General features: G+C 41.6%; 1 protein-coding gene across 1 annotated transcript in view; it reads left to right on the forward strand.

The window, feature by feature from the left end:
* The window catches only part of cadps2 (Ca++-dependent secretion activator 2), a 187,322-nt gene that overhangs the window by 39,110 nt on the left and 135,519 nt on the right, over positions 1-12,693 (forward strand). Inside the window, 1 exon segment of the mRNA XM_042496456.1 lies at positions 3,061-3,174. Coding sequence (XP_042352390.1) covers positions 3,061-3,174 — 114 coding nt within the window.

A 12,693-nucleotide genomic window follows, 5' to 3' on the forward strand; every position in this document is an offset into this window, starting at 1 on the left:
TCGCATAACTCTGCAAAAGTTGAGTGGCTCATCTGGAAATCTGGAATCCACAATTCCTCTGTGAAATCGTGGACTTTTGATTGAATATGATGACGGCTAGTGCGGCGGCTGCAATAGTAATAAAGCTGCTGATGTTTTGCATATCCATCGCCATGGTTACTGGTATGTTATAGCCTGTGTACAGCTAAATATTACCAGGCAGAACTCAAGCTTGTGAATTTAGTTCCACTTTACATGCATTAACCCACATGGTGTGCGTTTTGTGTTTTGCTTCGTTACAGTTAACTGTGACGTTTTTGCACCAATGCACAAACTCCCAAAGTCTTACACTGTCACAAAATCTCCTGTAAAATTACGGTAAGCGTAAACATCCTGCCGTTATATATTACAGCCTCATTACCATCAATCACTTCAACACTATATTACAATACAAAAAACCTTCCAAAAACCTTGAAAATACTGCAAGCACTGAGCTGTATTTTCACTGCAATTTGTTACAGTTCAGATTTCTGCTGAATTGCATACATTTGCCAGCTTCTTACTCTTATTTTACAGTATCAATACTGTAAATTGGGATTGGCTCCAGCCCCCCCGTGACCCTTACGGGGGCAAGCGGTTACAGAAAATGAATGAATGAACAACACTGTAAATTACTTCAACAGCACCATTAAGTTTATCACGGTATTCTACAATAGATGGGTTTTTGGTGTAACATTGACTCCAATGAGCATTAAGATTTATAGCGTTGTATTGTTTTCTAAAAAAAACAACGTAGATTTCTGTTAGAATTTGGCAATTTTTAACGTCACCTTGCGGTCTCTTCAACCTCCCCTCCGTGCAGAGCTTTTCGGTGAACTATTATGTTAAAGCGGATCTACAAACACAGGACTGAATCTGCCTGACGGACTGAATCTGTGAGGATAAATGTGTCTTTAGCACGATTACGTCCTCACCGCTGCTGCTGTCACCTGTTCCACATTCACTGCGACAGCGGCCTTCAGCAGGAGAGTCCTTATCTGTTCTGAACTTTATCTCATATTTTCAACCTGTTAGACGGAGGTTGAGTCATTCTGAAAGCGAACGGTCACAACCTGCTGCTTTTCATAAATGCGCCCGTCTCCTCCTCTCCTCTGGTTAAAGGCGAAGCACAGCGGCTCCGTTTAGACACAGAAAAGGCGAGGAAGCCCACACAAAAAGCTGTCAGCGGGAGATAAGTCTCTGCTCACTTTGTGGAGCTGGAAATTGGCACTTTGACTCCCAGAATGCATTTGTTGCTGGCAGTGTTGCAACAAGCGGAAGAATAATGGTTTAATTTTCCCCCCGACGCCGCCGTCCGCCTGACGCCTCATACATATGCAGCTTATGAGCCGAAGCTTCCGGTGATTCTGTCGCTCATGAAAACTTAAAATTCTCGTACAACACAATATGTCAGCTGTGGTTCACTGCGCAGAAATTACCAGGACTGATGACATTTGTGGGAATGATTTTTATTTCACGGCATGACGGCTCTGCTCTGCTGAGGAATGCTGCTCCTGAAAAATGTTGTTATTGTTGGAAAATAATTATTTTACTGACCTCGGTTCCTGAATGTAGTGAATCGATGAAGAGGTGGATCGATAGGTGAGCAGGAGGATGAATGATGGATAGTACGGCTACAAGTTATTTTCATCATTTGGCTGTTTTTCTGATGTAAAGCAGGGAACCTCGACTGGCTGTGCTTTTTGGCCACTTTTGCAAAATGCCAGGAGGCCAGGGGCCAGTGGAAGCAGCCCTAAAAATAAAAAAATATTAATGATAAAATAAAATAAAATAACATGACGTTTTAGGACTTCATGACGTTTTTAGGATGTTTCCTGGATTTTAGGACATTTCTCTGCTTTCAGGATTTTTTTTTTTTTTTTTTTTTTTTTTTTAGGGTTTTAGGACATTTCTTGGATTTAAAGGACATTTCTAGGATTTTAGGAAATTATTTGAATTTTAGGACATTTCTTGGATTTTACGAGGATTTGGGTAATTTTGTTTTTGCGTCATTTCTCAGATTTTATATTTTTTCTTGACCTTTAGGACTTTTGTATGATTGAAGCATATTTCTTGGACTTGAGGACATTTTTCAGATTTTATGACATTTGTAGGATTTCAGGGTATTTCTCAATTTTAAAACTTTTTCTTAATTGTGGGACATTTTCAAGGATTTTAGAAAATTTCTGGGATTTGAGGATATTTCTGAGATTTTAGGACGTTTTTTCCATTTTAGAACATTTTCCAGATTATAGGATATTTCTAGGATTTCACGACATTTCTTGACATTTCAGGCTTTTCTTGGGCTGAAGGACATTCCTTGGAATTTGGAAAATTTCTCAGATTTTAGACATTTAGACAAGAATTTTAGGATCTGTCAGATTTTTCGTAATTTCTAGAATTTTAGGGTAGGGGTGAAATACTTTAATTGTGATGATATGACCTCATGTTTACTCTTCTTGAACTAAATAGATGAGATAATAGATGTCAAAATATCTTGAATGTTTTGTACCAACTGCGACCTTTTTTAAATTTAATTTAAATCTTTTTTTTCATATATATTTTTGGGCCATGTCTTGTTAAATTGCTTGTTGTCTTTCGTCTATGTTTTTGAAAGAAATCAAAACAATTTGCTTAGGTTACAAAGGGTTAATGAGCTAAATTTCTGCTACGAGTCTCCGTCAGTCTCAAATCATGCCTGAACTTTTTTTTTGCAGCCACACTGAGACACATCCGTCTTCCTCTGTTGTTTTTGGCGAACTCGGTTTCCTAATGAAAGACATTTGTTAGATAATGAGACTCTTCTCTCCTCCGTAATGGCGGTGTCAGACTCAGTCACACTTTAACAATGAGTCTAATCTTGTACTTTTGTTCTGTTTCTCATCCATCCCGACTCCCTATCATCTTCTGCTCTTCCTCTCCATCTGCTCCTAATTGATTACACCCTCCTCTGCCAACTTATCTCCTCTCGTTTCTCCTCCCAAACTCTTTCTCTCTCTGTACTTTATTTTTCCCCTCCGTCATCCCTCTCCTCTCTGTCAGGTGAACAAGCAGCAGCTGCAGGCGGTGAAGGAGCGTTTCCTGGCCTTCCTCAACGGGGAGACTCAGATTGTGGCGGACGAAGCTTTCTGTAACGCTGTGAGGAGCTACTACGAGGCAAGATTATCTTTACTCTCTTCTCCTTTAGCAGAACCTTTTTTTCCTCGTTTTACAATGGATTATTCAAACTGTGTCACCCCCAAATCCTGAAGTGAAATCTTTGCTCTGGGCGGAGCTGGCTCATGAGGCAGAATGTAATAAGCTCCATCTCGAAGCAGCCAGTTTCCCGTTATCAGCACGTGAAATGTGCTCCCTGTCTCTGGCTTACAGCTGTAAATTGTGGTTGTGGTTGCTCGGGTTTGTAAAGCGTTTGGCCGATGTTGACACGGCGAGCTCTGGCTTCAGCAGCTACTGTGAGCCGGACGAGGAGCCTGGTTTTCTGGCCCGGCTGTGGTCTTCATACCTCTGTTTGACTGATGCACAGAAGCAGAGCCCCGTTTGTTTGGGTATATGTGAACACAGCAATCGCTCTCTGATTTGGTTCGGACCAAACGAACCAAACTACAGGTGTAGCAGCAACGTAAAGCTGCTAATAAAGGCACGTGCGCTTCACTGAGTGCATGTTGTCCTGATGGCCGTCACGATAATGTCAGCAGCACAAAATGTGATGGTGATTGGATTTGTTACCCACTTTTAGATTTATTGTTCAAGAACATCATCAAACCTTTATTTAAACTCTGGTAATTAATTTCATTTTCAGTGATGCTGAGCAAAGACATTAAAACAAAACCATCATCAGTAACATCATACAAAACAACAAACAAAATGAGAAAAGGAAACAGCTAAAGCTGAATTTCTTTACATTTACATTAAACGCTTCACACAGTTAGAACATTTTCCATTCAATTAAATATTCACATACTCATGCTATTTGTCTATAACTGTATTTCTTTATTTATATTTATTAATTTATTGTTGCTATAATGCTCCATGCTGGCATTAAAGCGACTGTAAGGAACCACGATCCCCGCCTGGGGATCAATAACAGATTTCTGGTTCTGGTTCATGCTGATAGATATATTTGTAATAAATAAAATCAGTCCATCGTATCGGCCTGGCCCACGTGACTGTCAGAGTATGTGCAGCGAGCAGATTTCTGGGTTTCTTAAACTTTGGAAATATGACCCCCAAAGAAAACTAAATATTCCTTCAATAATCTCCAGACAGATGCAGCAGGCGACTCCTGAGCTGCAGTTTGGAGGCTGTTTTCCTTCGTCTTTTGGTTTCAAACTGTCCCGTGTTCAGTCCTGGTCATCGTGTCTCTGTCCACCTCCGCGCCTCTGATGACTGAGTGGTTTTTGAGCTCTTATGACACAAAGTAATGAGATTTATCGCCGCGGTCAGACGGGAACCGATTAGAAAATCGATCCCACCAGCTGATTTTCTGTTTGTGAGGGGGTTTTTGTTTCTGTTGGAGCACTGTGCCAACAGTCTCTCCGCCACACTGAAGCTTTTTAATTTCCATCACCTTCGCTCCCTGTGACCGCCCACATCGCCGCAGTTTCTCTCTGATATCACTGAAAAACACTTCTTCATGCCCACCCAGCTACTCGGCAGTCGCAGTGCAGGAATTTCCCCTGCAGTGATTTCGAGTGGCTCCCCAGTTGGATATGCTGAACTACTGCTGGTTTTTGTTGTTTTGCACATTACTTCCCTCAACCTGATTTCTTTTAATAAGCTTTTTGTCGTTTTAGCTATTTTGCTTTTTAAATGGCAAAGATGTTGGCTCTAGGGCTGTGCATATGGCATTCAAATAATACCACAATGTTTTTAGGCTGTTTAAGCAATATCACACTCGAGGTCGTGATGTTGTACTGTATATCATCACGGCTCGGTCAAAGATATTCACAGCCGTGATGATATACAGCACAACATCACGACCTCGAGTGTGACATTGCTTTTATACAACACTTCTACCAGCATCTTTTGTTAGTTAATAGTAACAAGCAGCAACAGATCATCATTTGTTTGTTTATTTAATTATTTTTTTGCTCTGCTGACACAGAGTTCAGCAAACGCTGGATGTGACAGCTGTTGCCTAGCAACGCATAAACATTTTCCTGCACGCTGCTGGCTAATCAGTGCTAGCTCGGTCTTCATGTTCTGCACAGAGCAGCTGCTGAGTATCATCAACATTTATCTCTGTGTTTCAGTGAAATCAGAGTCTGTTAAGACACTTTGTGTGATTTTGTGTTTGTTTGATCAGACAGTGTGTCGCTGCAGCGTGTCCGCTCACTGCCGTGATCTCCATCACCTCAAATCACGTATCCGACAGCGCGTGTGTGTCTGTGTCGCTCAGGCAGTGTGTCCCTGTCTCACTGCACATCCTTGTAACATCTGTGACAGCTGGTTTACTCCAGTGAATGGCGGTTTTTCCAAAACCAGTCCGTCACAGCTGCTCCCCCCCTGGGCTGCAGGTCGAGGACTTTTGCATCAGGCAGGATTTTTCTCCGGTATTTTTTGAGCGATGATGCCGGTCAAACGGGATTTCCACGCTGTTCAAGCATTGATACAATCTACGGTAACGTTAGATAACTACAGACCGTTAGGGTGAGCCTAATTAACGGTTCAGAACAGCTGTGAAGCGGCGTTTACAGTTCCAGTGATGTTGTACTGTATATCGTCACTCATGGAACGCCTCTCGACCAATCACATCCCTTGGTTGGAACTGTATAAATTGCGATACATGATATATAAACTCCTCATCGTCTCATATCGGCTTTAAAAAAGAGGAGTTATACTTGATGTTCGCGTTAAACTCATTTGATTATACATCGCACGAGAACTAAGCCGCGATACATCGAGTACATTCGATTTATCGCCGACCCCTAGTTATCCTTACAGCCCCACATTTTTGGAGCTCTTTAGATGATCTCTGCAGCATTTTATTTGCCATCCTTTTCAGAATTTCTCCATAAAGATGCTCAGTGTTGGGATGCAAACCTGTCCTCTGACTCCTCCAGAGACGCCGTTACAAACCCTCCCACGTCCCCTCGTGTTTCCGTCTCCGCTGTCGGAGGAGGACAGCTGTGAGCACAGATTGCACTGAATTTCCTCACTCTTTTTATTCCATTTTTACCCTCTGTCTCTCTCTTATCTGTTGCTCCTCTGCCTCCGTCTCTCCCTCTATCTCCCCCTCATCTTTGTCTTCCCCTCCTCTGCTGAAGTGCCTATCACCCGCTATGACATGGAGATCTTATCAGCCACTCGCAGTTCGTCTCTTTAATTGCCAGCAAGTGTGAGACGAAAGCGTCTCGCTGAGACTCTCAGTCGCAGCGTTTGTGTCGCTGCAGAGGAGCTGATGGGCCGGTGATCAAAGAGAGGCGACCCGTCCTCCTCAGTGGACGTCACTGTCCTCGTGAGATGGGGCACAAAACGCTCGTCATGGTTCAGTCGCCCTCCTGAGACATCACGCTGTTGTATTTTAGTGGAGTCAGAGCTTCAGTAGCAGGGCATCACCTCCCCACACACACATAATAACGACAACAGGGATTTGAGCTGTTTTTCATTCATCATATAAACTGATGGCAGATGTTCCACATGAGGAAAGAGGCCTGTCACCGCCGAGAAACACCCGATGATCCATTTCTCTCGCTCCGCTCCAGCTCTGCATCGTTCCTGCTCGGCAACACGTTGGCTGTTTTAAAAATGCCAAATACACAAATCAGCGTGGCTTCAGCAGCAGGTGTTTTTTAGGGCTCTTTTTTCTGCATTTGTGTGTCCCTTTGTATCGTTCTGTGTCCCCTCTCTGTGAACACAGCGCAGGCGGAGCTCTTTCAGAGGTTTACTCTGCAGCTGGAGTTTGAGTCAGTTGATCAGCTGATCCATCAGATCAGATATTGGATGAGAGGAGCAGCTGCTGCAGAGGCAGTGAATGCAAACTTTTAGACCCAATACCTATACCAATAAAGGGCCAGTTTACATAGCAATGGTTCTTGCATGAAACATTAAACTTAGGGATAGGGATCATTGATTTTTATTGATATTGATACCATTATTGAGACTCCTTATCCTCGTCGATACCGCTGATGATTCTGTTATTTGGTGAAAAGATGAGGCGACAGTATGTTTTTATGAATATGTTTTTAACTGCTCTCGACAAGCTTATATTTGGGACGGGCTTTTAATTCCTTTTATACAGAACTTGCAAAGATGGAAATACAAACAAATTATTATTTTAACTTTCGAGTTCTGGGCACATTGGCTTTATTTTATTCAAAAACGTGGGAAGAAGGGGATGAGCAGCAAAAGAAGAAATTACTGAGAGGTTAGTAAGAAATTTGTGAAAAATACAAGGAAATTACCTTGTATTTGTTAAAAATTATAATAATTATGTAAAATATTTTAATATATAATAATATATATAATTAATAATATAAAATATATTTAATATAGTTTATTCTTAATGTTTCCTCAGCTTTTTAAAAATAGTCTTCTACGTCTGTTAATGTCTTTTTTCTGTTTGCCTCTCTCTTGTTCACTTTGGTGCTCATGGTTTCAGTGAAATTAATTAAATTATTAAATTGTGGAAAATCTTATCAAGTTAAGGATGTGTGTATCATGTCCATGTTGACAAAAGTTTAAATATATGTATAATTCTCTATAGGCTGAGGCCCTCAGAAGTGGCTCGGGTTCGATACCAACCTGTGGTCTTTGCTGCACGTCCTCCTCTCTCCCACCTTATTGTGTAAGTCAGCTCTCCTATCAATAAAAAAAAAACCTTTGAAAAGCACCATCAAAAGCAATTGACAATCATTAGCAGCCAGAGAGGAGAGCAGGGGAGCGCTGTGTAGATGGAGGTGACTCATCAGCGGAGGAGGGAAACTCTGAACTGGCACTCCGTCAGGAAGTGAGACAGCCGGAGTCGACAGGATTTCGCAGCTCTCGCACTGATTTCCCTCATCACGGGGTTGCATCACTATTGTCAATGTTTATCTCCCTCAGTGAAAGAGTTCAGCTCCTCTGCTTCATCAGCACGTCCTCACCGGGCTGCGAGGGGAATCAGTTCACATCTGAAACACCAAAGTTTCATTCAGGCCGTTTACACTTTAGAGCAAGCTGCTGCTGTGGCCTTCAGAGCAGCAGAGCGCAAACACACCGAGAGGAGGCGGTACTATAATATCTGAGATATGACAACTGAAGACAAAATAACAGCAATACCTCATATAGACGGACAGTGTGGTATTAAACCCGGTATCAGCAGGACAGCAAAACGTGTCAGTGAACACACCAGTGTGGTGCGTAACACAGAGGTTCAAGTTAAAGTAAAACTCTGAAAATTGATTGGTAACTATTTTGATAACAATAACCAACTTTATTTATGAAGCACTTATCTGAACAGAGTTTCACAACGTGCATAAGAATAAAACAAAGAAATATACAGTCACAATAAATCAAACAGGGTTATGAGCTAAGATAATAGTGTGTGATATGAGTGAACAGTAGTTTCTGTTAAATGAATGCTGTTTCTTGGGCAATATGAAAATACTGTGCAGTGATGCAGAAAATTCTAATTTTCTTGAATGAAAATTGTGCACACCAGGTCTGCTGTGAATTATCCGGATTACAGCTCTATTTTTGTCAACAAAAAAAAAAAGAAAATAAAAAAAAGAAAGAAGCCTACTAGCCCACTTAGCCTATATATGTGTGCGTATATATAAATAAATGTATATGTGTGTGTGTATATTGATATGTATGTATGTGAATGTGTGTGTGTGTGTGTGTGTATATATATATATATATACACAATAATTAATTTGTTTTATATATATATATATATGTATGTGTGTGTGTGTGTGTGTGTGTAATGTATACATTGTGTGTATATATATATATATGATAGATATGTGACTTAGTTTGATACATGCCTTAAAAACTGTGTCCCTGTACATATTGAGATTTCAACATAAATATGGTTTAATTAAAACTGCTGTCAAAGCATTTGAAAACATTATGATCCCATCATCGTATTTTCTCTGAAGACATATATCCAAGTTTTGGTTTGAACAGGTGGGCAGGCAGGAAGGCGTTCTCCAGGTAAATAACAGAGGTTAGTGATGGGTCATTAGGAGCAGTGGTGTGCTCGGTCATGTTTTTGTGGGGCCGCTGTGCGGTCGAGCGATCGTACCGCTGCTCACTGAACACAGTCGGTCCACAGAGCCACGGCCACAGGGGGAAAAGCTTTACTGCACATCCCTGAAACAGAACTACAAACTCTGTGTATTCGTGCCAAACGGTCACGCTCCTGTGCAAGCAGCCCGAGGCAGAGTACAGTATGTAGATCAGGGGTCTGCAGCCCTGAGCGCGCCTGCCACCGCTGGCACGCTGTAGCTTAACTAACGGCACGCTAGGACTGAATATATAACTGAGATAGTTGTCTCTGTCGTAGCATTTGTAGGCTTTTTTTGTTTTTGTTCATTGCTCTTCGCCGTAAGGCTTCTTTGCTTTTATTTGTTCTGTCTGTCTGTCTGTCTGGTTCATATCTATCTACGGTTCGTATCTATCTATTTATCTATCTATGGTTCGTATCTATCTATCTTGTGCTGGATTTACATTGTATTTATATAACATGCTGATTCACTAGAACATTTTAAAGTGGCACCTTATATTGAAAATCTTGCCGACCCCAAATTGGACTATATAAATAAAATTGGCTCGACTAGAAAAACAATCTGATTGGTAGCGGGTCAAACACTATGGCGAGTGTAAGTGAAGCGGCAGCTTGGAGGCCTGCCTGCAGGCTCCCGCTCAGTAGCAGCGGAGGAAGACTTGTGTTTTGGACGAGGACAGAGGTGCTGTGGCTTCACCTTTGTAGGTTGTGTGTATTGAAACTCATAGAAATGCTAATTCACGTTCGGCAGCAGAACGTGTCAATCAACAAAACAAATAAAAAGTGACCCGTATTGTATATTTTCAGTCTCATGACAGAAGAGACGCTCCTCAGTTTAACAGCTTTTTGTGACCCGTCACTCTTTGGGAAAGTGTGTTCGTACAGTATAATCTAGAAGTTTCTGAAATGTTCCCTTTTCTCTGTATATTGAAAATAGTTCACCAAAGTGGCCTGAAGGCAAAATGTTGCCTCAGTCTTCTGCAGGAGAATTTTGTCTCTTTGACACTTGCTCTACTGTCTGTTGAAAACAAACAAGAAGAAATGCATAATGCATTTCCTGTCCACACCTGCTGAGCAGACTGACGGTCTCAGCTTTGAGAGTTTGGACTCACCGGAGGACCGTGAAGTGATGAGACGTTATCGCTGGCCGTCCTGCCGTCCTCCTGGCTGATCCTGTTGTCTATCTCATTCTGCAGTCGTGTCCTCCTCCTGGCTGTCTCTCACGCTCATTAATTAACGCTCATTAGCTGTTGTGTTGACCATATTGCTGCTATTCTGCTTTTTTTTAATGAATCATCTTGTTCAGGTCTTTGGCACCACGCTGATGATGAGACACAGAGGCTTGCCGAAATCTGACGTTTGATCATGTTTTTTAATTGAATCAAATCTCAATTATCTATAACAGGCCAAATTTGTCCCTTTATAGTGTGGCAGATTGCCCCTTAACATTATTTAAATGGTTTAAAAAAAGAAAAAAAAAGATACACGCTCGAAATAGTTTGTAATTGAAGAAAAATTCTGAAATCCCAGAAACATCCTAAAATCCTAGAACTGTCCTAAAAACCCAGAAATGTCCTAAAATCCTAGAACTGTCCTAAAAAACCCAGAAATGTCCTAAAATCTAGAAATGTCCTGAAAAATGTCCTAAAATACTAAAACAAAAGTCCTAAAATCCTAGAGACACGTATGGGGTTGCTGCGACTGCCCCCCTGGCCTCTTGTCATTTTCCAAAATTGCCCCCCAATCAAAACAAGCTGCGTTACACTGATCTCAAACATCACTATCACAGGACTAGTTAACGTCAGCTTCACAGACTGACAGGACTAGTTAACGTCAGCTTCACAGACTGACAGGATAGTTAACGTCAGCTTCACAGACTGACAGGACTAGTTAACGTCGGTTTCATCTGACTGACATCAGCGAGCAGATTCATTTCCTTCAGATGTTTTCGGCTCCTGAGTGACAGGCTGCTGATGAAACGATGGTTTGTTGGCCGTTTTCTCCACGTTTTCATTATCGACCTGCTCAGACCACTTCAGGATGTCTTTAGGGATTCATATTCTCACAACAGACGTGTGTGTGTGTGTGTGTGTGTGTGTGTGTGTGTGTGTGTGTGTGTGTGTGTGTGTGTGTGTGTGTGTGTGTGTGTGTGTGTGTGTGTGTGTGTGTGTGTGTGTGTGTGGCTCAGGGGACAAATAGGAAATGAAATCCTCGTCCATCAGTCGTCCCTGTGAGAGGTGGAGCGGTTTTAATTGCTTCTGTCTTGCTCTTTGCGCTTGTGGAGTCATAATGTGACTGACGACGATACCGAGGAGGTGATGATTTAATTGAATGTTGCTCGCTCGGAGAAAACTCTCGCGGTTACACACTCTGTTCATGAAAATTTGGCTGAGGATGACAGTAACAAGCGTAATGCACAGAAGCAACAAGAAGGATTTCTTGCTGTTTTTTTATGTGTCTGATACATTATGACATGATGAGTACCCATCAAGGATACTGTGGCTCTATTTATCAAAGAGAGCCACAGTCACTGTCACATCAGTGTGTTTTTATGTGCATATACACTGTGTATATATATATATATAATAGAGGATGTATTTATGTGCTGGAGTGGCGGGGGTGCTCTAAACTGTAATTTAGAGCTTTAAAGCAGCTGGAGTCGGCTGCTTTAGGTGTGTGTGACATTTCAGGAGCCCAGCAGGGAGGCTGCAGCTCAGTGAAGTGCCTCCACCTCCAAGTATTTTCTTTATTTACAGGAAGATTTCCACAGATCTGTTGGCGGTTTTTAAGCATTAAACTGCTTTTGAGCGCAGAACGACCTCTTGTCTCACGCTTACCTTTAATCCGTGAGGAAAATGAGGCAGCAGGGAGATCGCAGGTTCAGGTCAGAGGTCAGCATCATTAAGTCTGTTCGATATCTGTGTTTTGTGCAAAAATCTATATTTTCTGACTCACAGATCTTGGATCAGTGTCTCTCGGTCTGAGACTGTGACCTTTAAGGAGTTCACAGGATAAATAATAGAATTGTTATGGTCATCAATAATCATAAAGAACTGTAAAAGGATGATCTGCAACAGTTTTAGCTTCAAAATCATTTCACTTCTAAATCTTATAGCTGTAAAAAAAAAAAAAAACTTTAAGCAGCTGCTATTTAATTACAGTCCAGTCTTACAATATTTAATATCAAACAGGGTTGCAGGAATATACCGTGGTATGAAAATTGACGGTTGCTTATTGCCAGTATTAAAAGAAAAAGGCAGCCGCCTGTAAAATTTAACCTGCATGTGCACATTTCTGTTCTTCCTCGATTGGCTGTCCATTTCAGGAAATTGTTTTAAAAATTAATTTTTGCAGATGTTTTGGTTCCCAGATTTTGCTGCAGAGTGAGCGCTCTTGACTTTCACGCTCCTCTTTGGAACATGGGGCTGCAGACATGCAGGCAGCGGCACAGAGGAGAGAGGAGAGAC

Source organism: Plectropomus leopardus, chromosome 11, assembly GCF_008729295.1.
Source record: "Plectropomus leopardus isolate mb chromosome 11, YSFRI_Pleo_2.0, whole genome shotgun sequence".
Lineage (NCBI taxonomy): Eukaryota > Metazoa > Chordata > Actinopteri > Perciformes > Serranidae > Plectropomus > Plectropomus leopardus.